The 25,442-nt window shown below is 46.4% G+C and overlaps 1 protein-coding gene across 1 annotated transcript; it reads left to right on the forward strand.

The window, feature by feature from the left end:
- Window positions 1-615: 615 nt before the first annotated feature.
- On the forward strand, window positions 616-25,442 carry LOC141500607 (uncharacterized). The gene is made up of 5 exons (XM_074203946.1): window positions 616-711; window positions 3,040-3,156; window positions 4,832-6,139; window positions 9,420-9,427; window positions 23,565-25,442. The coding sequence occupies exons 2-5, from the start codon at window positions 3,075-3,077 to the stop codon at window positions 24,825-24,827; spliced, it is 2,661 nt and encodes an 886-aa protein (XP_074060047.1). The 5' UTR covers window positions 616-711; window positions 3,040-3,074; the 3' UTR covers window positions 24,828-25,442.

Consider the following 25,442-nt stretch of genomic DNA (forward strand, 5'->3'; position numbering starts at 1 on the left):
GCCCCTCCACTGCTGTGCCCCAACGCCGAGGTAAGGAGACCCGATGCCCCCGGCCGGCCCCTGGGTGCGGGGCTCACATCTGGAACTCATCAGCCGGCTCAGTGGGGCCCGCCCCCTCCTCTCTGGGCCAATGGCATGCTTCCAGCGGAGCGGCCAGAGGCCCCGCCTCCCAGAGGTCCCAGCGCGACGCCGGAAGCGCCTGTCGCCAGCCGGCCGGGCGCCGTGGTGTTCCCGGCGGACCGGGGCCTTGCGCGATGGCCGGCCTTTGGGTTCGGCGCGGTCCGGGGGCCCGGGGAGGTGCGGCGGCTCGGGCGGCCGGGGCCGAGGGCTTTGGGGCCGGGCTCCGCGCCGCCTCTTCCGCTCCAGGCCCCTTCCCCTTCCGCTTCCCGTCCTCCGCCCCGCCAGCCTGTCCCCACGTCCCCGCTCCCCTCACTCCTTGGACACGTAGGCTGCCGCGTGGGCTGGGCCCTCGGGCCGGGGGCGCTGCCGCCGGCCGGCCCGACATGAGGCGGCCGCAGGCCTCCCGCGGCTCCCCTGCCGGCGCCGGGGCCCGGAGGGGAGAGGCGCCGTGCCGGGGCACGGCTAGGTAAGGCGGCCGCCCCCATGGAGGAGGCGGGCCGCGGGGGTGCAGAGTTCCAGGCCGGCCAGAGGCGCCGCGGGCGGGAGCGGCGTGGGTGCGAGCCGCCGCTGGTAGGCCGGGTGGGCCGGAATGTAAGTAGAGCGGGCGCGGGAGGGATGGGAACTGAGGCTGGACAGGCGGCCTGTCTGCCGGGGTGGGGGGGGCACAAGGCGCCGGCCCCCGCCACTCCCTGAGCCGGGGGTCTGGGCCGGATGGAGGCGGCAGCTGCAGCTGACAAGCTGACAGCTGGGGCCAAAGGGGCAGTGTGCCCCAGGGGCCCCGGCCGGCCTTAGGACCAGAAAGTGGCACCATTCCATAGGCGGAGCTCCTCCCGCCAGCGAAATCCCGGGTCTGTCCAGAAGAGCTGTGCCCTCTGCTGTGCCCCCTGCTGTGCTCTGCCAGGCTCGTGGTGGCCAGTCCCATTTCTGACCAGAGAGGCAGAGGGAGACGGGTCTTGGGGATGGACGTGGCACAGCTGAGGCTCTAGAGCACTCCTGTGCTTCCTACTTAGGGAATCTGCAAACGGCAGGGGGGGGGGGTCTTGCTGCTATGTAGATGGTAAAACCATTCCACCTTAACACATCCCCAAATGGGAAGCTTTGAGGGAGCTTCACTGACCCTCTCAGGAAGCCTCTAGATAATGAATACCCATTCAATAGTTGTCGACTAGAAATCTCTAACCTTGTCGGAGCTGCTGAAACCAAAACCTGAATTCCTTTAGGGCCACCCTAGTGATTCTCCCCAAATTTTGCTCAGCTGAGGCTGACAGGAGTCAGAAAACCATCTCGACTAGATGCCCACTTGACACTTTTCCATTTTCAAAAGTCCTGCTGGAGTTTGTCGTGCACTAGCAGAGCCTTAAAGAACTCAGGCTCACCTGCATTCCACCATGAACCATCACAGGAGAACCACAAATCAGTCTGCATTAGACCATCAGCCCTGAATTGTCCAGAACCATTTTTGCTTTATTCGTTTGTCCAATGTCTACTAAAAGTATAGGAAATGAGTAGCAATAGGACAGAGTGGCTAAAAGGCCTGCCTTAAAGTCGGGAAGATCAGGGTTCAAATCCTACTTCACACACATACTAGTTCTCTGTCTTTGGGCTGCTCAGCCTGTTAATCGTTGCACTCTACATCTCTAAGACTAAGTTACAGTCCTTCATCCAAATCAGTGGAGGGATTTTCCATAAAGCAGAAACCAGTCTAAGCCAACCAATTTAGAAGTTTGGACCAAAAAAATAATAATAGCTTCACTTTTCTCTAGTGGCTCCCGAAACTTTACCAAGTACTTCTGCATTAGAACCTTATGAGGCACATACTGCAAATATTGTGTTTGGCTTCAAGGATCTATGCAACTAGAAGAGGGGGAAGGAGAGGTGCTGGTAAAGGGGCCACCTCAGAAACCAGGTAAACAGTGAGGGAAGTGTGAAAGAATCAAATTGCTCTGTTGCCACAGCCAGGCCAGGAAAAGGGATGAAGGAAGCGTGATGGAATGGTGTTTTTCTCCTTCCCAGGGAGACCAGGCCAGAAGACAGGTGGAGTAGGGATTAGATGTTTATGATGGAATGCCATCTCTCTCCTTCCAGGCTAGGGAACAGTAGAACTATTGTTCAAAAAACTGTCTCTGTCCATTCTCAATGAGTTCTCTCTAATGCTAATATTCTTGGCTATGATTGGGGTGGGGGGGAGTATATAAGGAGAAAAAAAGGAGGCTCTATCCCTATTCAGCTGGAGTTTGGCCTTATACCAGCTGACATTCCCACTGGGATGCATGTATGGCTCATGTTACAAAGGCATATATAACTTGTGATTGAAACTTTGCCACCCACGAAAGAACTGATACTTTATCCAGGCCTGGACTCTACCCATCTCTATCCAGCCACCTGTTGGCTAGAGGTCAACCCAGGGGATTGTAAATCTGTCTGTCATATACCCTTAAAAACCCTCAGACATCTGTTGCCTACAAATTTGCTTCAGGAGGAGAGAACATGACAGCTACAAGTGAGTCAGTTCAGACCCATGATGTGTACAGATATATAAAGATCAGAGACACAGCTTTGTTTAACAGGCAAAATCTGCATGTTCCTTTGTGTAGATCTCCTTGCCAAACTGATACTGACTTCAACTACAAAGGGGTATTGAGCTCAGCAGGGACTAGAATAGAGAGAGCTTTGAGGAATCTCTGCGGGGGTGGAGGACACTCGAGGACAATTACAACAAGCAAAGGAGTGGGGTGGGATGAGTATGACCTTTGACTGTCCCCTTCTCCCTTTGTGTCACCTAAATGTTGACTCTGGGCAGTTGCTCCTTGCCATATTTGTCCCTGGCTTTCTCAGGAGATGGCCCTAGTTCGAGAACAACTCTGCCCAAAAGAATACTCAAACCAAATTTCTTTGTTCTGTTTGTTTTCTCCTGAACAGGATTTCTAGTTCCTGAGCCAGAGACCATCTTCCAGATGGAGGAAGACGGAGAGCTGCAGGTTGTGGAGCCAGAGGAGGCTGATAATGAAGACTTACAGAAAGGAAGTGTCTGCTCAGGTGAGGGAGGAAGGGATGCCTAGATGTTGTAAAGGCTGCTTGGACAGCTTTGAGATAGATGTAACTCCTCAGTGACCCTCTGGTCTACTTCACTAGGAGGAGTCATAGAAGAAAACAAAATTGTCCTTTTCTCTTTTTCCTTGTAGTCTCTTCTGTAATTCTGCACTTTATAAGCTCAGCACTTGTTTCCTGCTTTTTGTCATGCTTCCCTAACAACTCACTCATCTTCTCCATTCTTGTCTCTTCATTCTATTTCTGCTGTCTCTATACTTCTGTCCTGGTTGTCTTCTTCACCTCTCTTCATGTTTTGTAACCTCCTTGCTCTTTCTTTGTATCAGTTACTGCTGATACAGAAAAAGGCTCAGGCTTCCTGTTTTCATTTTTAGTTGCATGGCTGCCCTCACCACTTGGGGGAGGATTTTCTTAAAAGAAGTGCCCTTGGTAAAATTCACTTAGGTACCTTCTGGGGCTGGAGGTAGAAAGATAAAAAAATCATTCTATTTCAAAGAGTTGGCGTTCTAATAGGGGAATATGACACATCCACAGTTTAGTATGATACAAAGTTGAGTGTGATAAAGTCAAGAGAGATCCCTTTCAGCAGAATAGAAGTGGCTCCTGAAGAGAGTCCATATGAAAGGTTTCAGCGTGAGATCAGCCTGAGATCAACATAGATGTGAGCCCAATTAAAGGGCCCCAAAGGTTGGGCCAAAGACTTTATAGAAATTCCTGGCAACTGACATGGTCAGGAGGATTTAATTCAGCAACTCCATGTAGGGTGACTTGCGACAGGAAAGAGTTTGGAGTGACAGAAACCAACTAAGAGTCTTATGATAATCTGAGCAATGAGCACTGACTGAATTAGGGGGATGACGGTGAGATTGGAAAGAAGTAGAAAGACAAGAAAGTTTTGAATTTTGGACTCTGTCCCCTGTCCTTCTACTTTGAGCCCTTTATCAGTTAAAAAAAAAGCAATAACCACCTTGAGCATATATAGAAAATTATGTTAATGTAGGTCTGAGAATTTAGCAAAAGGACAGATACAGAGATATAGAGGGCTATTACAGAATCCGGCTAAGGCCAGCTTCCAAAAGAAATCTAGAGATAGTGGATTAGTTCTGCCATTCCCAAGGCCTGCTTCTCCATTACTCCTGAAGTACTTCCACATGTTAGACCTTTAGAAAGTGCTAATCAGCCCCAGTTTTTTCAACTGTCCCGTGTATGGAACGATTTTGTTGGGATCTAATATTGGGATTTCCCTCCCTTGGATATTCTCCTCTATTTTACATAAGGTATCCAGAAATCAATACAATGCTCCAGATGTGGCCTGTCCAACCTAATGGGACCCTGCCCTTGTGTCAGGTACCCCATTGCTCTAGACATCTCAGGAGAGTCATTTTTAGTGTTCTTAATATTCATTGTGGACTTTAGCCCTCCTGATGCTATTGTTCCATTTCTAGGAGAACTAGTAGTTTAAGGATAGAATGGGAAAGGAAGTCCTGGTGCCATTGTGTAGCAGTGAACCAGAGCTACCTACTGTCAGTGTTGTCCTGTGTCCTTCTTAACTTGTACTCCTATTTGACCTTGGGGAAATTTCTTTGATACTATTCCTGAACTTTCTAATCAGTGGGTCTCTTTCACCCAGTGTAGATTTGTGTTTTTCTATTTATCATTTCAGATTCTAAGAATGAAACTGAAAACAGAGTGTCTGTTTCAAGACAGGAAGTTTCCAAAGTAGAATCACAAGGGATATTGGTAGGTGTCCAAGGGGACATTTCCCAGGATTCCAAATTTGGAGAAACTATTGAATTGGGGGGTAGGTTAGAGGTACAACAGGACAAGCCAGAAAGGAAAAGAGTGGAAGGCTCACAAAACCAAGAGAGAGATTTTGGTAAGGGGACCACCTGCACGAGTGTACGCCCAGTAGAAAATGAGTGTGGTAAAAGCTCAAGTCCTGTTCCCCCTGAGACAGATCCTGCAGGAGAGAGAGCTCAGAGCTGTGATTTACATGAGCATGGCTGCCGGCTGAATTCAGAATACATAAATAAATCCAAAGCCCACAGTGGAGACAAACCTCATAAGTGCAATCAGTGTGGTAAAGCCTTTAGGAGGAGTTCCAACCTTATTCAGCATCAGAAAATTCATAGTGGAGAGAAGCCCTATAAGTGTAATGAATGTGGCAAAGCCTTCAGTCGGAGCACAACCCTCATTCACCATCAGACAATTCACAGTGGAGAGAAACCTTATGAATGTAATGAATGTGGAAAAGCCTTCATGGCAAGTTCCGCACTTATCCGCCATCAGACGATTCACAGTGGAGAGAGACCCTACGAATGTAATGAGTGTGGCAAAGCCTTCAGCCGAAATTCCATCCTTATTGAACATAAGAGGATTCATAGTGGAGAGAAACCTTATGAGTGTAGCGAATGTGGAAAAGCCTGCCGTGGGAGTTCAAAACTTATTGAACACCAGAGAATTCACACTGGAGTGAAACCCTATGAATGTAATGAATGTGGAAAGACTTTCAGTCAGAACTCACACCTTACTCAGCATCAAAGAATCCATACTGGAGTGAAGCCCTATCAGTGCAGTGAGTGTGGCAAGGCCTTCAGGCAAATTGCCACTTTTATTAATCATCAGAGAATTCACAGTGGAGAGAAGCCCTACGAATGCAATGTGTGTGGGAAAGTCTTCAGGGTGAGGTCTGATCTCATTCGACATCAGAGAATTCATAGTGGAGAGAGACGCTATGAATGTAATGAGTGTGAGAAAACCTTCAGTCAGAGTTCATGCCTTATTCAACATAGGAGGACTCACAGTGGGGAGAAACTTTATGAGTGTAATGAGTGTGGGAAAAATTTTAGTCGGAGCTCAAACCTTATTCAACATCAGAGAATTCACAGTGGAGAGAAACCCTATGAATGTAGTGAATGTGGCAAAGCCTTCAGCAGGAGCTCAAACCTCATTCAGCATCAGATGATGCATAGTAGGGTATAAGGAATATGGAAGGGACTTTAGGCTGTAGAGAAAGACAAGTGATCTTGACAAGTCATTAGATCTTCATGGCCTTGTTTGATCCTCTGTAAAACAAGGGGCTTGGACTAGATCATCTATGAGATCTCTTTCTTTAACAATGAATCTAACCATTTCAGCCTCATGCACTCTGCCCCACTGCTGGCTCAGTGACTTGACTGTCAGGGTAGCATAGCAGAAAGAGCTCTGAACCTGGCGTTTAAAAGACTTTGCATCAACTCTCAGCACCTTTTTTGAGCCGGTGTTCTCCTTTGAGATGAGGAGAATAACCTTTGTTACCTACCTCACAGGGATGTTGTGAGGAAACCCTTTAGAATCCTTAGAGGACTATACTAATGAGGGCCCCTAGTACTCCTATTGAGCACAGTGGCCCCATGGGAATAAGCTAATAATACAAGAAAGTGATGAATTGGGGGCAACCCTCTGGCAGCACTGCCAAAGATAATATATTCTTGGACAAAAGGGAAAGGAAAATCCCAATATGAGAGGTGTTGTGGTCTGGTGGAAAAAGCCCTATATGTGACTGCCAACCTGGGATACCTAGGAACTTAGGCTTTCACACGCACCTTTGTGACCATGAGCAAATCCACTCCCCATCTTGAGCCTCAGGTTCCTTTTCTATGAGATGGAAGCATTAGTGCTTAACTCAGTTCCCTCCTGGGATGGTTGTGAAGAAAGTGCTTTGTAAGCCTTCAGGTACTAGAGAAGATAACACAGAGCTGACTTGAAATGCAGGATGCTTTCTACTGGGCTTTGTTGCTGGAATGCTTTAAATGCCAATTGAGGTTGGCAAATATGGAACCACTGAAGCTTCTTGTGCAGGGGGAGAGGGAGTGTCCCATGGTTGGACCTGCACTTTATGTAGATCATTTTGGCAGCTGAGTGGAGGATGAATTGGAGGCAATGTCTGGGTGTGAGGGGGATGAGGGCCTGTACCAGGGGGTGAATAGTTGGGAGAACTACTGTAGGAGCAGACACAGGAGGCCTGATTATGAACAGTGGGGAGGAAGAAGGAGAGCACAACAGGTTCTGAAGTAGTATAAATAGAAGGTAGCCTGGTGCTCCATACAGAATTGGTAGGGAAATCAGGACATGGAGAAGGGGGTGCAGGGGAGGGAACAAGCACCATTTTGGCCATGTCAAGTTTGAGGGATAGCCATTGCTTTCCGATTGAACTAGAATGTAAGTTTTTCAGTAGCCAGGAAACATTTATGAAGCACTTACTATGTGCTAGCCACAGTGCTAGGTGCTGAGGCTACAAATGAGAAAAGGGACAGTGGGGGGGGGGGGAGATAATCCCCAAGAGGATGCTGAAAAGGGCTGGGAGAAGGAAGCAGCAGCCACCATGGAAAGGTGCCTGTCCTGATGGCTACCAGGCAGGCAGCTCTTGAAAAATGAAGACTTTCAAAGGGGCAGTGCCCTTTTGCTTGGAATGGAAAGGGCACTGAAGCAGGAGGCAAAACACTTGAAATTGATTGTTTTACTATGAGAGCCTCAGTTTCTTATCTATAACAAGGGCAGGAATACTGTCCTTAAGGATGTGTCATCTTCAAGGTGATCTCTGGGAGAAAGGAGAGGGAAGAAAGATTTGAGCTGTTTTGAAGGAAGTTAGAGAATACAGAAAGCAGCATTGAGTGGGAGACAATATTGCAAACATGAGTTGTGGCTAGTAAAGGGCAACAATGAAAAGATGGAGTGTTTGTGTTTGGAAGGTAGTAAAATGTAGTAAGACTGGAAAAAGAGAAAGTGACCTGCTTGTGAAGGGCTTTTCATAATAAAACCAGATTTTGTATTTAACCCTGAGGGTGATAGGGAGACAGACACCAGAGGTTATGGAGTAGGGACTAACATGGTCAAGCCTGTACTTTGGGAAAATTGTCTTGGCAGTTAAATGAAGGATGATCTGAAGTGGGGAGACTTGGGGCAGGGACACTAACCAGGAGGGAAAAAAAGGTTTCAGTTATTTTTTTAGGGAAATATGAGGTGAGGTCTTCACTTGACAGGATTGGGAGAATAAGAAGGAAAGAAAAAGTTGAGAATGCTGTAGTGAGGACAGGAGAGTCATCTGTTCAGGGAGGTGTTAAGGAATTTCCTTGTTGGTGGAACTCATAAGTCTGGGTTGAGGGGAGAGAAGATCTACCCACAGTTGACAGTCTACAGCATCACCAAAGTATGGCAAAGAGCACATTGTTTGAACATAGCAACCACGGTGGAGATAGTGCAAGTCTTTTACCTCCATTTCTTTACTTGCCACTCATCCCAAAACCTCTGAGCTGGAAAGGACCTTAGGGTCAAGTGCAATCTGAATTTGAGCCAGACTCTTCTATCTAGTCTTCTGTAAAAATGGGGGCCCCTGGAGTTGGGTACAAAGGTGCTGCTCACACAATATCTATCTCCCTGGGTCTCCTTTACCTCAGAAAATGAGGGGCTTAGATTAGATGACCTTTCAGGTCCCCTCTGCCTTGAAGTCTCTGAGCCTCCGAAGGGCCCACCTGTGGGCACCTCGACTTTCTCTTTTCAGTGTCAGTAGCAGAGCTGGCAATTGCTCCAAGTTCTTGAACCCCAAATCTCATGAAGAGTATCGTGAGCGATGTCCTCTGAGGAATAGGAGCCATTTCCTCCTGGGGACATAGCGCTGGAGTTGGGTTCTAGAACCTGAGGGTTCAGCACATGTGGTGGTTTATCTTTGTGGCCCCCCTTGGGTCCCACAGAGTAATAGGCCTAGCATGCTAGAAGCTGGAAGAAAGCCTAGGAATCATGTAGGCCGACCCCTTTGTTTTAGATGGGGAAACTTGGAGCTAGCATAGGAAAAGCACCAGCCCAAAGTTGTACACTAAATTGGTAGATTTGCAATCTGTTTACAGCTGGGAGGGACTTGAGAGAAGCCCTAGTTCATCCCTTTCAATTCTGAGATCCCGAATGCTTTCGCCACAATCAGGACTCGCACTAGGGTCTTCCAGCTCCACGTTTAGTATGCTCTGCACTACCCTTTACTGCCTGCTCAAACTTAGTGAATCCAGGAGTGAGGAGAAACCTACCTATCCCCCCCACCAAGATAACAGAAGCTGGCAGACTTTGGGGGGGGGGAACCTGGGTGGTGGCCCACCAGGCAACCTGTATGCCCCACGCAGCCCTGCAGAATGAGCCATGAGTTTGTTGGACATGGCCAATCAGAATCTGTTGTGCTTGATTATGCATATTTGTTACAGGGGTTTTGTTTTTTAATGTTGTAGAGGGGAAAGTTTGCTAATTAAGAAAAAAATCACAAAAAGAATCCCTGGGGAGTCGGGAAAGTTGGGTTGGAAGCCTGCCTTTCCCGTTCGCCTTGGTTCCCTCCTTGGGAGCGAGGCCTCTGCCTGCCTTTTGGGGGATCCTCAGTGATGAATGGTGTGCAAATAGCAAACGTTTAGCGGGTGTGTGTTGGCAGCTGGGGCGCCGGAGCGCCGGCCTGGGCCTCCGGAAGCCCCGAGGATCGAAGTAGCCTTAGATACTACCTAGCTGTGTGGCCCTATGCGGGTCACGGAACCTCAGCCTTAGCTTCCCCAGCTGTAACATGGGGAGAATAGGACCGAGCGCGATAATGTATGCAAAGTGCTTTCCTAGCTATTTTATTATGATTGTTACTGTTATTGCTGAACGCCTGTCGGGCCGCAGCCCCTCGCACACGGGGACGGCCCCTGTAGTCCGCACTACCTCGGGGCCCGAGCAGAGCCCGAGCAGCGCGCGGCCGCTTAAGCACCTTGATGCCTTACGGACCGTGGCCGGGAAGCCGGCCTTTTAATAAATGCTGTCCATGCTCCTGGCTGCCAGCCTCTCTCTCATTTCCCGCCTCCTCCCCCGCCCCGGGCCCAGAGGGGGGCGCCGGCGCCCGGACACCAACGAGACGCCGCGCCTCCTCCTGGGCTAGAGCGGCGGCGGAAGCTCCCCCGCCAGGGCCCGGAGGCTGCTGGCTCCGCCGGCGCCATCGCGTCCTCTCCCGGGGCTCGGCTCGGTGAGTGGCTGCCCAGGGGCGGGGGGGGGGGGGCCTCCGGGGCTGGGGGTTCGGGGGAGGCTGCGGCCGGGGCGCGCGGAGGGCTCTCCCGCTGGGGCCGCTGGTCTCGCACCACGGGGCGGCTTCCTCCGTGTCGGCCCCGCCTCTCGGCCCGGCCCCTCCCCCGCGCATGCTGGGGCGCATGCTTGCGGAGGGGCGCATGCGTACATACCGGGAACTGCGGCCCTTTTCAGGGGAGAGTGCTCTGCTATGGGGGAGGGGGCGGGGGGGGCGCGGAATCGGAGAGGAAGTGCTGAATGGCCTGAGGTGGGGGGGAGGCCCCGCCCTCGCACCCTCCCTTCCCCCACACTGCGGTACCCCCGTCTACGCCCCCCTCCCCTGCCCGCACTGCGAGGGGAGGGGCCGGGCCCCTCACCCCAAACTAGCCCATCCTCCACTCTCGGCCTGGCCTGGGCACCTCCCATGACCGGAAGGCTGACGTAGGCATGCAGAGGCCTTGGGACCCCGACCCCCCCCCCTCAGCTCCAGGCTCAGCCACGCCCCTACACTGAGGCCCTTTCCCACCCCAGGCCAGAACAACTTTGTTTTTATTTTGTATTAACTAATCTATCAAATGTAGTTCTTGAGGCCTATCCTGACACAATGTCCTGAAAGGGAAACAAGCCCCAAGTTTCTGGCAAAATTTGAACCCAGCTCCCCCATGGGAGCCTAAGGCGATATAAAATAGTGGAGGATGGGAAGTGGGTCTAAATTGAACAAGCATCTTCACGGTGCCCTGTGGGCCTGGGCCTCTGTAAAACGAGAGGCTGGGACAAGATGACTAGGTCTTTTCTAGCTTGAACTCTACCAGGCTGACAAGGAAATGGGAGCTTAGAGAGAGGAAGAAACTCGGTACCCAAACCTGAGCCACACCTGCTGAGTGTTAGAGGGGGAAGGAAAACCTGGGACTATTTCATCTGCTTTCCCCCACTTTAGAGAGGAGAATAAACAGATGATTGCATCACGACCTAAACTTGCACATGGCCTCCAACAGGAAGTGGCAGAGGGGCTTCATTCACTCTTAGCAAGTCTTGCAAGACTTGCTAGAATTCCGAAACCCAGAAGCGAGGAACCTAGTGCACAGAGAAGAAACTTCAAAGTCCTGCCTCAATGGAACCAATAGAATGCATCAAGTCCAGCCCCCTCATTTTACTAGTGAGAAAAATGAGACTTGAGAATAGAATTTGTCCAGTCACCTAATGATTTCATTGAAACCTCTCATTTCACACAGGAGGAAACAGGCTTAGGGAAATGAGACCGTTAGTTCACTCATCTAGAACAATGGTCCAATAGTATTCATTTTAAAACCAGAAAACGGGTCCAGTGAGGGAAAGGACTTGCTCAAGATTTTATAACGTTTGTCCATCTTCCATCTTTAAGAACACGACTTATTAAAATGATACAATGCTTAGACACTTAACTTTACAGTGCAAATCCAGCCTCAATCATTTATTAGCTCAGTGACCTATGATAACCCTGTTTGCGTCAGTTTCCTCTTGTGTAAAATGAACTGCAGGAAAAAAATGGTCAACCACTCCACTCTTTGCCATTTGTGACCCCAAATGGAGTCACAAAGAATCAGACGTGACTGAAAAATAACTGAACAAAAACCTTACAGCCCCAATTTCCACAGTCAAATATTGAATTTTTTTTCATTACCTGCCTCCCTTGATATCCCTTCTGTTGTCCTTTGTCTCTTCAGCCCCCTAATTTTGGGTTTGCTTCCAAGTTCTTTTATTTCACCAGTAATTCACAAACCTGTAAACCTAGTCGACAAATTCATGCATTGCTGTGAACCACAGAATTGCTCACCCTAGTTTTCTGGGGATGAACCTTCTCATACTTAGCAAGGCTGCTCCTCCAATGATGGACAATTGTGTTTGAGTCTGTACATGATGATAGGACCCTCTACAGATCATGATCCCTGGCCATAGCCTTTGAGATTTCAGGCTTACCCATACCCCAGAGTGAAGTACCATCCAGATTTGTATTGTAGTTGTCATAGATGGTTCTGTTTGGATTCACCCAGACTCATAGAGAGTCAACAAAGATGTAGGGGAATTGCAGAACGATGTGCACACTTGGGCTTGTAGCCCAACTGTGACCCTACCTGTCTGTGAAAATCCATGAGATCAGCCTCTCTGACTTCCAGTCCACCTTTCTGTGAAATGGGGATAATTTATAATTAATAATAATATTAATAATATAATAACAATAACCCACCTACCTCAGTGGGTTAGTTACTGCTAAATTCTGGGCTGCAAAAAAAAGCACAACCAGTCCCTACCTTCTGGGAGCTCACCACCCAATAGGAGAAAGAAAATGCAAACACCAATTACTGATAGGATTCATGGAAGGTCATCTGAGAAGAAGGGTCCTATAAGTCTAGTGAAAGGACCAGGAAAGGCTGTCTGCAGAAGGCAGGGATTTCAGATGACATGAGTCTCATGAAGTATATAATAAGGCTGGAAACTTCCACATACTACTCAAACACTTGGAGAGGTTACTTCCCATTAGGCCCCAATTGAAGAAGGGATTTTTCCAAGTTTACACAGCAATTGGATGCCAGTGTCAAAAATATGCCTCCTATTCCCCAGCCCAGGACTCTTTCCCTTCAGATTTTGCTGTGACTGCTCAGTTGATTCCTTAAGCAAAAGTTCCCCAAAGAAGCCCTGCTGCTGTTATATGACTTGAGCTCAAGAGTTTGGAGCTGCAGAAGTGCTACCATTAATTGGATGACTTCCCTCATTAAGGATACCTCCCTCAGTCTGACACTAGTTTGTGATGGGGGTGGCAGGGGAGCCATGCTGGCTAAGGAAGCATCAGGTTCAGCAGGTTAAAGCTCCCAGGCTAATCAGCTACAGGGTGACTTCTAAGAGTGGCCAGTGTGCTTCAGGTCTGGGCAACATAGGAAGAACCCATCTTAAAAGAAGTAATTAACACAAGAGAAAGGCACCTCATACCATGAGTCCCATGGACTTCAGAATGGGGTCATTCACTGGAATGCTCAATGGCTCTTGCTTCTTGGTGATTTCACAGCAGCTAATGTGTACGTGAAGGCATTACTTGGTCTTCACTGTTGAAGAGCTCCTGGGTAGGGTTCCACAATGGAGAGCTGATCGTTCTGCTCCTTTATTCCACTACTTTCCCATGTTTCTGCCCTTGCTCCTAAGAACACAGAGATGGCAGCAGTAGTTTTTACGTTGAGGGAGGGATGTTGCAAAGCAATGGGGTTAAGTGATTTGTCCAGAGTCACACAGCTAAGTATTAAGTGTCTGAAGGCAGATTTGAATTCAGGTTCTCCTGACTGCAAGGCCAGTGCTCTCTCTACTGTGCCACCTAGCTGCCCCAGTAGTTTTGATATTCATGCTTAAGGTTGCCTTCTATTCCCTACTGGTTAACTCTCCTCACTCAGAGCTCCAGCTCTGACGTTGGCTGGGTTGACTTAACTTTTGTTGTTTTTCAGTCATGTCAGATGCTTCATGATCTTCTATGGGCTTTTCATGGCAAATATATTGAAGTGGTTTGCCATTTCCTTCTACAGATGAGGAAACAGAGGTAAACAAAGTTAAGTGAATTACCCAGTCACAAGCTAGTAAGTGACAGAGTCTGGATTTGAACTCAGAACTGGAACTCCAAGACAAATCTGCCTCAAGACCAATGGTTTCTCTACAATACAAAATAGCTCGCTTCAAGCAAGCATTTCTAGACTTACCACCCTACTCTCTACCTGTTCCTTTGCGTAGTTCTGATTGTGCCCATCATTCTGGATCTACTACAGTGGGATTATCATTGGAGAAACAAAAAGCTGTTGTTTTTAGGAATTAGTGTTATTCGAGGATGGAACCATGTACCCACTACACGGAGTCTTCTACATTATCCCTCAGGTGCCATTTACTGAGAGATTCTTCAGTTAGGGCCAGGAAGAAGGGCCCTGTGCCAGTGGTTGGTAGTTCCCTGCTAAGGGGTTATTCAGGTAGCTATTTGGTAACTTGATAATAAGAATTGAGAGATAGCATTCTTTCTAAGGTGTGTATCTAGAATGAATCCAAGAACCTAGCAAGATTTGTCAAACCTGATGTCTACTACCTACTGCTGATGATTCACCAGCACCTAAGATGCTGTCATAAGAAATTTCGCAAGCATTGCTAAGGATTACGGTATCTTGGGCCAGAAATTGAAAGACTTTAGGAATGCAGGTGATATTTCTATTAAATCACCATTACAGATTGACGGTAAGATCTTCAGTAGAGTAAAGCACATTTGATAAAGGACCAGTTTGTTAAAAATAATGGTGTCTGACAACAGAACTTGGATTTTTAGATCACAGATGGAAATATATGAATGATAAGCTCAATAGCTCTGAGCTTGTTTGTTGTCTTTCATTCTTGATAAGGATCCTTGGCATCTGGAACGTGATATCTTGACTTGGAAATCAATTGAATTCAAGTGAGGGAGAGCTGACAAGGTCATCAGCCTCACTCTCTTCCAGATTCCAGTGGAAAGAAAACAGAAAAAGGTTGTGGCTCTTTAGTTCTCTTGGGAGAAAGGAGTGGGTGAAAAAGGGAGTAGAAAGAATTGGCATATGATTGCTGACCCATAGGCAAATAATCTTGGCAAGATCTTGGAGAACAGGAAGGGTTCCTTGTCCTGGAAAATGGCAAATCTGCTATTTTTCCAAAGGGAAGAAAATTAGTTTTACACTATTCACACTAATTATCTTGACATTGATTCCTGGAAAAATCTTGAAACGTATGAAATGGATTGTAAGTGATCATCTCAAAAGGGAATTGGCAAATACAAAGAGCCCACATGATTTTCAGTTGTTTTTTTTTTCATTTTTACACAAAAATATTTACTGCAAAACGGATAGACACAAATGTAGGAACTGACTCCCCTGATCCTAAGAGGGAGACATGATCCCCCTCCTTCATTGTACCTCCTCAGTTTCTGGAGAGAGGAGTTTAGGCTCACGGATGAGCAATGTCTTTGTTCCAAATCCCAAGGCCCCTTCAGGCTTCTTTGGACTCCCCTGCAAGTTCGGCCAGTAAAATATCCTGCCAGGAATCCTGGCTCCAGAGTCACTATAGCTTCAACTCTAGGTCTGGTGGGGATCATTACCTGCATCTAAAACTGAGAAGGACAAAGGAAATCAAACCAAACATCCCAGGACCATTTCTCAATTGAGGTAAAATGGAGAGGGAAAGAGGATATTTCCCCTCCTGGTTCAGTTCATTGCACCCTGTGGTGAACTATGCTCTTCACCTTCCAGACACAGCAGGAAAGAACACCATGAGCATGTCTTCATCAAGAATGGATCATAGTCAAGAAAAAGCTTTTGCAATGGAGTGAGTGGAAGGGGGAAGGCAAGGGGGACTGAGTGAGCCTTCATTCTCAACAGAAATGGCTCACAGAGGAAATAACATACACACGTAATAGGGTAGAGAGATCTTGCCCTAGAGGAAAAAGAAGGGGAGGGGGGGATGTAGGTGATAGAAGAGAAGGAAGACTGTGGGAGCGGGTAGTTACATACAACGCACTTCTGAGGAGGGACAGGGTGAAAGGAGAGAGAGAGAGAGAGAGAGAGAGAGAGAGAGAGAGAGAGAGAGAGAGAATAAATGGGGGGGATAGAATGGAGGGTAATACAGTTAACAATAGCAACTGTGCAAAAAAAACTATTCAGCAACTTCTCTGATGAGCTTATAACAAAGAATGTGATCCATCCCAGAGAAGAGCTGATGGTATAGTCTCAGAACACAGACTGAAGTGTGCTTTTTTCCTTCTCAAAAAAAAAATGGATCATAGGAGCATAGCCTAGCTTTCCCAAAGTTCCTGAACTGTTAGATCAGGGCAGTTCTGTAGAGATGTTTTCCATTGATTTTGGCAGCCTGTTTGGCAAAGTCTCCCATGTTATTTCTGGATTATGTGGACTAGTGGATAGTACAGTCCAGCTTAGTGTTCCGTTGGAGGAAGCTTTCTAGTGAGATCACCCCCCAGGCACCATGCTGTTTAACATGTTTAGCAGTGACTTGAATTAAGCACAGTCTGCATGTTGGTCAGAGTTGGGTATGATACAAAACCAGGAGAAATAGCAAGCCCTGGGGATGAAAGAGACAGGACTCCAAAAGATTCTGATGGGCTAACCAAGAAGATGATTTTATTTGTTTAAGCATGTGATTCTATTAGTATAGAGAGCTCCTGGTGACCAGGTTGGCACCTTCTCTGCAGGGGAGGCTTAGATCTTGGACATCCTGACTTCCATATACTAGACATCCTCGAGATGAAATTCAGAAAGAAGTGCAAATTCTTACACTGGGTTTCAAAGCCATTGTCTCAATGAGTACCAAATGGACACGTGTGTGTGTGTGTGCCTACATGTGTGGGCTGTGTGACTGTATAGCAGTTCATTTGAAAAACATCTGGGAGTTTTAGTGAATACAACATGTATGTGACTGCCACGATCTTGGGCAGCCTTTTTTTTTTGCAAGGCAAATGGGGTTAAGTGGCTTGCCCAAGGCCACACAGCTAGGTGATTATGAAGTGTCTGAGGCCAGATTTGAAGCCAGGTACTCCTGACTCCAGGGCCGGTGCTTTATCCACTGCGCCACCTAGCTGCCCCAACTGCGCCACCTAGCCGCCCCTTGGGCAACCTTAAGAGGCATATTAGGCATGACTGCAGAAGGAGAGGAATTGCCTTGCTAAGCTTAAGGGTACCAGAGGACTACTGTTAAGTTGGGGAAATGTTCCCAAATCATGATATAGGGAGCTGGTTAAGAAACCTGGGAGGTTGAGGCAGCTAGGTGGCACAGTGCATAGAGCACCGGCCCTGGAGTCAGGAGGACTTGAGTTCAAATCTGGCCTCAGACACTTCATAATCACCTAGCTGTGTGATCTTGGGCAAGCCACTTAACCCCATTGCCTTGCAAAAACAACCTCCACCCCACAAAAAAAAGAAAGAAACCTGGGAAGTTTGGCTTGAAGTAGAGCATCAGGGCAGGGAGACATCATAGTTGTCTTGTGAAAGTTGAGGGGCTGTTGTATGAGGGAGGAATTAGCCTTGTTCTCCTTGGCCTAGAAGGTGCAACCAAGGAGAAGCAATGGGAATGGGGATGGAGGAGGGGAACGAAGCTGTGAAGCTGATGGCAGGAAAAAACTCCTAACAGTCAGAACTCAGAAAGGAAGGAGCAGCTTCTAGAATTAGGGTGTTCCCCCTCCTTAAAGAGCCCTAGAAAAATCTTCTATGACCACTTGTAAAAAGAAATTTTGTTCTGATTTGGGTATGGGTGGGACTAAGTGAATGCCTAAAGTAAGTATTCTGGAGGGGTGGGCTCACTGGAGGATATGTGTTAGGAACTATGTGCAAGAGACCAGTCCCTGCCCTCTCCGAGCTTCTAAACTAATGGGGGAGACATGAAGCAAGCAAGATAAAGGCAGGATAAATTGGAGGGAATCATATAGGACTTGGGGCAGCATGGTGGCACAGTATTCTCAAGTTAAGAAGCCTCATCTTCCTAAATTCAAATGTGGCCTCAGCCACCTCACCCTGTTTGCCTCAGTTTCCTCATCTGTAAAATGAGCTGGAGAAGGAAATGCAAACCTCTGCAGGATCTTTGTCAAGAAGATTCCAGGGTGGTTAGGTGGTGCAGTGGATAGAGCACCGGCCCTGGAGTCAGGAGGACTTGAGTTCAAATCCGGCCTCAGACACTTCATAATGACCTAGCTGTGTGGCCTTGGCAAGCCACTTAACCCCACATTGCCTTGCAAAACTAAAAAAAAAAGACTCCAAATGGGGTCAACTGAAACACGACTGAACAACAATATTCAAGGGAAATCCCCAGCATTAAACGGGCTTAGAAAAGACTTGTTGTAGAAGATTGGATTTTCAGTAAGAACACAAAGAAAGCCAGGGAAGCCTGGAGAGCCAAGGAAGGGCCAGAAAAATAGCCAGTTAGAAAATGAAGTGTCCCATTTGAGGATCAGCCCGAAGGCCAGGCTCACCCATGTGAAGGAGTGAGGGCTTTAAAAATCTAGAGGACTTAATTCTGGATATGCTAAGAAACCATTGGAGTTTATTGAGTGGGGAGGGCTGGGGTGACATCGTCCTGTACTTTAGTGACCTAATGAAGGATGGAGTGTGGTGGGGAGAGACTGGAGGCAAGGATACACCCCCCACCATAGTCCCCAAGTATTTCTATGGTCCAGGCCTGAGGTGATGAGGACATCCCCAGGATCAGGGTAGTGAAAGAGCAGAATAAGGAAGCGTGTTCAAGAAATGTTGCAAAGGTGAAATCATTAGAACTTGGAGGGGTGTCCAGGATGACTCCTAGGGTTTGAATCTGAGGGATGGTGAGGATGGTGGTGCCCTCTAATGCAATAGGGATATTAAGAAAAGGGAAAGGCTTGGGGGAAACAGAATGAGTCCAGTTTGAGACATGTTGATATGGAAAATTAATAAATCCAAGGATACACAAAGTAGTTAAATCATGAATAGTTTAAGAGGAAGGGTACTTGCTAGGGGAAGGGACTTGACCTGCATCTGGGGGTAATAGAGGGGCTTTGGCAGATGGAGAGAAGAAAAGAGGGATGACTTGCTAGACTTGGAGATGGGAGATATAAGATCGTGTGTGTGTGTGTGTGTGTGTGTGTGTGTGTGACAGAGAGAAAGAGAGAGAGAACACCAGTTTAACTGACTGCAGGAGGCTGAGTGAGTACTTACTTTTTTTTTTTGGTTTTTGCAAGGTAATGTGGTCAAGTGACTTGCCCAAGGTCACACAGTTAGGTAATTATTACGTATCTGAGGCTGGATTTGAACTCGGGTCCTCCTGACTGGGCCAGTACTCTATTCACTGCACCGCCTAGCTGTTCCTGTGTGAGTACTTTCTAAGCAGACTAGAAGGAGAGGGTGGGGGTCAGTTGGTCAGGGCTTTAAAAGTTAACCAACAGGGGCAGCTAGATGGTGCAGTGGATAGAGCCACAGCCCTGGAGTCAGGAGTACATGGGTTCAAATCCGGTCTCAGACACTTCATAATTACCTAGCTGTGTGGCCTTGGGCAAGTCATTTAATTGTTGCTATGCAAAAAAACAAGTTAACCAGAGGCATTTGTATTTTATCTTAGAGGCAACTGGGGGGGGAGTCAATGATCAGTACAACTCCTGAGGAAAGTGATTTGGGGAGCACCTGTGGATGGGGAGAGACTGGAGGCAGAGAGAGCATTGGGGAGGCTGATACCATAATGGAGATAAAAGGCAGTGAGAACCTGAACTAGGGTGTGAGCTGGTGGAGCAAACAGAGGGCTCCAAATGTACAAGACCTTGGGATTTTTCTTCTGTCTCCACTGAAGCAGGCCTCAACCCTTCTACAGGGGGGTTTGGGGTTCCAAAACTCAACAGTTACTCAATCAACAAGCATTGGTTGGTGCATACTGTGTGCGGGGATATTAAATCAAATGAAAATGATCCCTACTCTCAAGGAGCATACTTTGTAATATGGGAGACAAGTTGTATATACACTAGAGTATACAGCACCATACAAGATAATTGTGGGTGGGATAAAATACTAGAAGCTGAGAGCAGGGATGACCTCCTGAAAAATAAGATAGGAACTTTGCAGAGCCCTGGAAGAAACCCAGAGAACCAGGAGACTGAAGTTAGGAGGAATGGCCTGCCAGGCAAGAGGCACAGCCAATGCAAAGACATGAGAAGGGAAAATGAAGGGTGATGTGTGAAGAACAGCCAGGAGGCCATAATGGGCCTTGGCTGAGCAGAACAAAGGAGCAGTAGGAAGGCATGTATGTCAGTGTCCCCAGGAATGATGGGAACAATCATTAATTAATCATTAATTAATCAATAATCAATAATTAATTAATCAGTTAAACAACAATTAATCATTTCTGCAGTTAAGGTAAGACTCTATAGCACAAATGTAACCCCATATTCTCAAGAACCATTTAGAAACATCTGAGGGGTCTCATTTTGGCCCCAAGAGCCAGTATGGCCTACTTGGTCATGCTCTCTTACTCTAACTAGGATCTGACTCCGATGACAGACTTTTTTTTAACCTTTCTCTTCAGGAACCCAGAGCCGTGTCAACTCCAAGATGAAACCCTGGGAGTTGTTCATGACGAAATACAGAATGAGCCCTCTAAAAAGCTAAGTGGCATTCTTATTAATACTCCTCTGGCCCACTGGATTTTTGTAGCAAAATTCCCAGGTTCTACACTGGACCAGATGTCCTATTGTGCTGAGAGAAGAATGAGAACAAGGAAATTCTGAAAGGCCCCTGCCCAGGTGAGTGTGGACAAAAGCAGCAGGAGGTGGAGAAGGGCCATGGCTTTCTGGTTAGAAAAAATGATGATGAATCAGTGTTTATTAAACACTTCCTGTGGACCAGGCTAAATGTTGGGAATGCAAATGTAAGTTTTCTTTCCACTGGGTGAAGACAACACACACAGGAAGCTAGAGATGAAAAGTAGGGGGTGAGATGAGGATATGTGTACATAGTGATGTGGTTTGGGGAAGGCTGGGAAATGGAGAAGACAGAAGAAAAGGTCACCAGACAGAGCCCAACTCCAGAGAAGGAGAAGAAAGGAGAACCTGAGTAAAGGGGGCATAGTTTGGCTATGGTCCTCAAGTGGCCTACCTAGTTCTGTATGAGACAAGGTGAAAGGTCCCCTATGAGAGCCTGGGCTTTATTAAGTGGGCATCAGGGAACTATTAGTCAATCCCAGCTTGTGCTAGTAACAATAACCACCATGGGACAGGGGAAGAGAAGAACTAAGGGAAATGATATCCTATGGCAAAGGGTAGCCCTATGGGCCTTTCCTCCCAAAGAAAGATCTCTCCCACTTCAAGGATCCCTAGCACTCATCAGTTGTACAAACTAGGGATACAGTAATGGAAACTTCCATCTAGCATGTAAGGGTTTACATAATCATGAGTTCAGTTTTACACATGATAAGCTTAATATCTTCAGGACTTCTGGCTTGAGATGTCCATTTGTATTTGCAGATGAGAGACCAGAAGACAGCAGAGACACTAGGGCTGGAAAAGTAGATTGAGGCTGATGGCATATTGTCTACCTTCACCCACACTCCCTTCCAGTCTCTTTTCTGGCTCAGGCTGTTTGTTTCCTCTCTCTAAGGTCTACAAGAAACCATTCCTAACTTTCCAGTTCTTAGTGTTTGGCTCTTCCCCATAACTCCACTGTGTTAACACTGTGTTTATTTAGAGACTTTCCTTTGGGCTAATTGAATAAAATCACAGACCCTCAAAGCTAGAAGGGACCTCTGAAATCTGCTCCAACATTCTTGGCACTCATTAGCCTTCCCTTGAATCCTGGAAATTTGTGTCTGGGTCATTTCTGCTCTTTGCTTCCAGTTTTTTGCCTGGAATCAGAAGACATCCTCCATGTGACAGACCTTCAGAAATGTGAAAGCAGCTCCTGGGCCCTTGTGGCATTGCCTTTGATCTAAATATCCCTAGGTTCTTTTACCAATCTACATAAAAGGGGGAAGATTCTGGCTTTATTTCCATCCTGGTTACTTTCATGGATATCATAGTATTATAGATTAAAAACTGAAAGAGACCTTAGAATAGTCATCTAGTTCAGTCTGCTCATTTTACAGGTGAGGAAATGGAGGCCTTCAAGGAATTTTGCTTATTTCCAGTATGCCTTCCAGTTTGTTTGTCCTTCTTAAAATGTGGTGTCTCAGATGTAGGTGTTTTGTTCCAGATAACTGTGCTAGGTGGTCTTAGCCTCTCTTAGGACTTTAAGCACCACAAAAACAGGGACTTTGACATCTAAACTTTGTTTTTTTCCTAGCATATGAGTATGCTTAATAAGTGTTTCTTGAATGAATGAATCAGTAATTAGAGGAAATCTCTTTCAGTTTGATCCCGAAGAAGGCAGTTATGAAGATTAAATTGTCCCCAGAACTTTGAGTCAATGACACTTTCTGAAAGGGTCCATGATTCCCTCTAATGAAGTGAACCTCAGGTCTTCCTCACAATCTGAGATGCCCTCTTTCTCTAGTGCCCTATTTTTATAGGGATTGATACCTAGACATTCTAGAATAATACCACTGGTTGACATATGCTAAAATTGGCAAAAGCAATATATCAGCAGGATCACAAATTTAGTGACTATCTCCATTGATGAGATGGTCACTTGCTCATGTTGGACAAGAGAGAATGGTCCAGAGGTACAGAAATAAATTAGCGGATTTTCCATGTAGTTGAGTCATGTCAAATAAAAATGGGTGAGGGCATCGTGACTTCCCATAATTACCATCTGCAACTCCCAGCTCTGAGACCTGAGATACAGAGCTTAGAATCACTATTCCCTATGGAGTTATAGGACTGATTAATATTGATTAGGATAGAGTGGGGGCCAAATGAAGGATTTCTCACACAAGGAAACCAGTTTCACTGTCCACATTTTGCCAAACTTCTATCCGAGTCATAATTATAATAATAGCTAATATTTAGTACATCTTCTATGTGATAAGCACTTTATAAATAAGATCTCATTTGATCATCACAAAACCCTATTCACATCACTATTATTATTATCATTCTTATTTTACAAGTAAGAATAATGAGGAAAATGAGTAAAGTCACTTGCCTAGAGTCACACAGCTAGCACATATCTGAGGCCATATTTAAACTCAGGTCTTCCCGACTACTAGTCCAGTGTTCTGTGTGCTGTGGTACCCCCTAGTCATCATCACAGATCTTTCACTTTCTCATTCCTTCTAGTTTATCATCCTTCCCTCTCCTCATAACCCACTCTTTTTTTCAATCCTTTCAAAGTGCTGTGGGAATCAAAGGAAAGAGCCATTCTATCCAGGTGAGAGAGTGAGGAAGGGTTTCTTAGACTAGGGGGACCAAGAGGGGAATTATAGCCAGAAGGGCAACAGACAAGAACTTGGGGAATCTAGATATTCTCATTTAGGGTGACCTAGCACGCTGATGCTCCTAATCAAAAAATTGAAGTGATTTTTGTTTTCATTTTATATTTCAGATGACAGGACTGTGTACAAGATCTGATGCACAGACAGCTATGTTGGCAGGTCTTCCAAGAGCCATTCCCCGGGCTCCTGACTTGGGGAAAGCCTCTGCATGTGAGGACCACATAGAGAGCTCAAAGGATAGCCCAGAGAAGAGAGGGGGCAGGCAGGTGATTGCTGCTCAGAGAGCTTGGGAGGGTAACAGTGATCTGGGCTTAAAGACTGAGCCAACATTTCAGAGAGATGCTTTGGAAGAGAATGCTCATTCTTATGAGCCAAGTGACTCAAGCGTTAAACAAAATTCAGAATTTAGAAAAAATCAGAGACTCCCAAGAGTGAAGAAATCCTATGAATGTAAAGAGTGTGGGAAAAACTTCCGAGGGAGATCCAGTCTTATTGACCATCTTAGAATTCACAGTGGAGAGAAACCCTATGTGTGTCTTGAATGTGGGAAAGCCTTCATGCAAAACTCAAGCTTTATCAACCATCGGAGAATTCACACCGGAGAGAGACCCTATAAATGTAATGAATGTGGCAAAGCCTTCAGGCAGAGATCAAGTTTTATTAATCATAAGAGGATTCATAGTGGAGAGAAGCCCTATGAATGTAACGAATGTGGGAAGACTTTCAGGGGAAGCTCAGACCTTATTAAGCATCGCAGAATTCATAGTGGAGAGAAGCCTTATGAATGTGGTGAATGTGGCAAAGCCTTCCGTGGTAGTTCAGCCCTTCTGGAACATCAGAGAATTCACAGAGGAGAAAAGCCCTACAAATGTCATGAATGTGGCAAAGATTTTAGGTGGAGTTCATACCTTATTCAGCACCAGAGAATTCATAGCGGGGAGAAGCCCTATAAGTGCTTTGAGTGTGGAAAAGACTTTAGGGGGAGATCTCACCTAATTCGACACCAGAGAATCCACACCGGAGAAAAGCCCTATGGATGTAATGAATGTGAGAAAGCTTTCAGAGCTAGTTCAGATCTAATTCAACATCAGAGAATTCACAGTGGAGAGAAACCTTATGAGTGCCATGAATGTGGAAAAGCCTTCAGATTGATTTCAACCTTTATCAACCATCAGAGGATACATAGTGGAGAAAAGCCCTATGAGTGTGTTAAATGTGGGAAAGCTTTCCGAAGGAACGCATACCTTATTCGGCATCAGAGAATTCACACTGAAGGGAAACCATATGGTTGTCAGGAATGTGGAAGAGCTTTCCGAGGGAGCTCAGCACTGATCGAGCATGAAAGAATTCACAGAGGAGAGAAACCCCATGAGTGTCCTGAATGTGGGAAAGCCTTCAGGGCAAGCTCAGTCCTGATGGACCATCAGAGAATTCACAGTGGGGAGAAACCTTATGAGTGTCATGAATGTGGGAAGGCTTTTAGGTGGAGTTCAGATCTTATTCAGCATCAGAGGATTCATAGTGGGGAGAAACCTTATAAATGTAATGAATGTGAGAAAGCCTTCAGGAGAAGCTCTGACCTTATTAAGCACCAGAGAATTCACAGTGGAGAAAAACCTTTTGAATGTAATGCCTGTGGAAAAGCTTTTAGTGGGAGTTCAAACCTTATTAGACATCAAAGAATTCATGTTAGAGAATAATGCCATAAAGTTAACAGATAGCATTAAGGAATGAACATTTGATTTTAGTGATATAGGGAACTCCCAGGTGAGTAAAATCCCTCTACTGAAACAGAATAGCACCTTCTCTGCAATTTACTAAATCTTAGAGTGTGGCGTAAAACGCTAAGAGGTCACAGCGAGGATTTTTGAGAACTTAAGCCCAGGACTTCCAGGTCTCTATACAAAATATACATTGTGAATTTTTCAATCAGATATGTGGCTTTTTCCACAGTGGAGACAGGAAAAGCTATTGAAATCCTAACTCATTAGCTCTGTGGCCCTGGGCAGGACATTATCTGCAAAATGAGAGTATTCGATTTGCTGGCCTCTAAACTTATGATCCTATTGTATTAGAGTCCATTCATTCAACCCATATTGGATAAGCATCTAACATGTACAGAAGAGTTCTAGGAACAAGAGATTCTAAATTAGGGTGTGGCACTTACATGGTAGTAGGAAGATATGGCATATAACACAGAGAACTGTAATACATGGTGACCTCAGTTTGGAGAAGGTTGGCCATCAAGGAATGTGTGTGTGTGTGTGTGTGTGTGTGTGTGTGTGTGTGTGTGTGTGTGTGACTGTAGCAGCTCA

The sequence above is a fragment of the Macrotis lagotis genome, chromosome X (genome assembly GCF_037893015.1).
Source record: "Macrotis lagotis isolate mMagLag1 chromosome X, bilby.v1.9.chrom.fasta, whole genome shotgun sequence".
Classification (NCBI taxonomy): Eukaryota; Metazoa; Chordata; class Mammalia; order Peramelemorphia; family Peramelidae; genus Macrotis; species Macrotis lagotis.

Bases quoted from the DNA above. Each gene is read 5' to 3' on its own strand.
- LOC141500607 (XM_074203946.1), top strand. From the start codon at position 3,075: ATGGAGGAAGACGGAGAGCTGCAGGTTGTGGAGCCAGAGGAGGCTGAT. The intron at 3,157-4,831 runs GTGAGGGAGGAA...TTATCATTTCAG, and splicing joins GAAAGGAAGTGTCTGCTCAG to ATTCTAAGAATGAAACTGAA.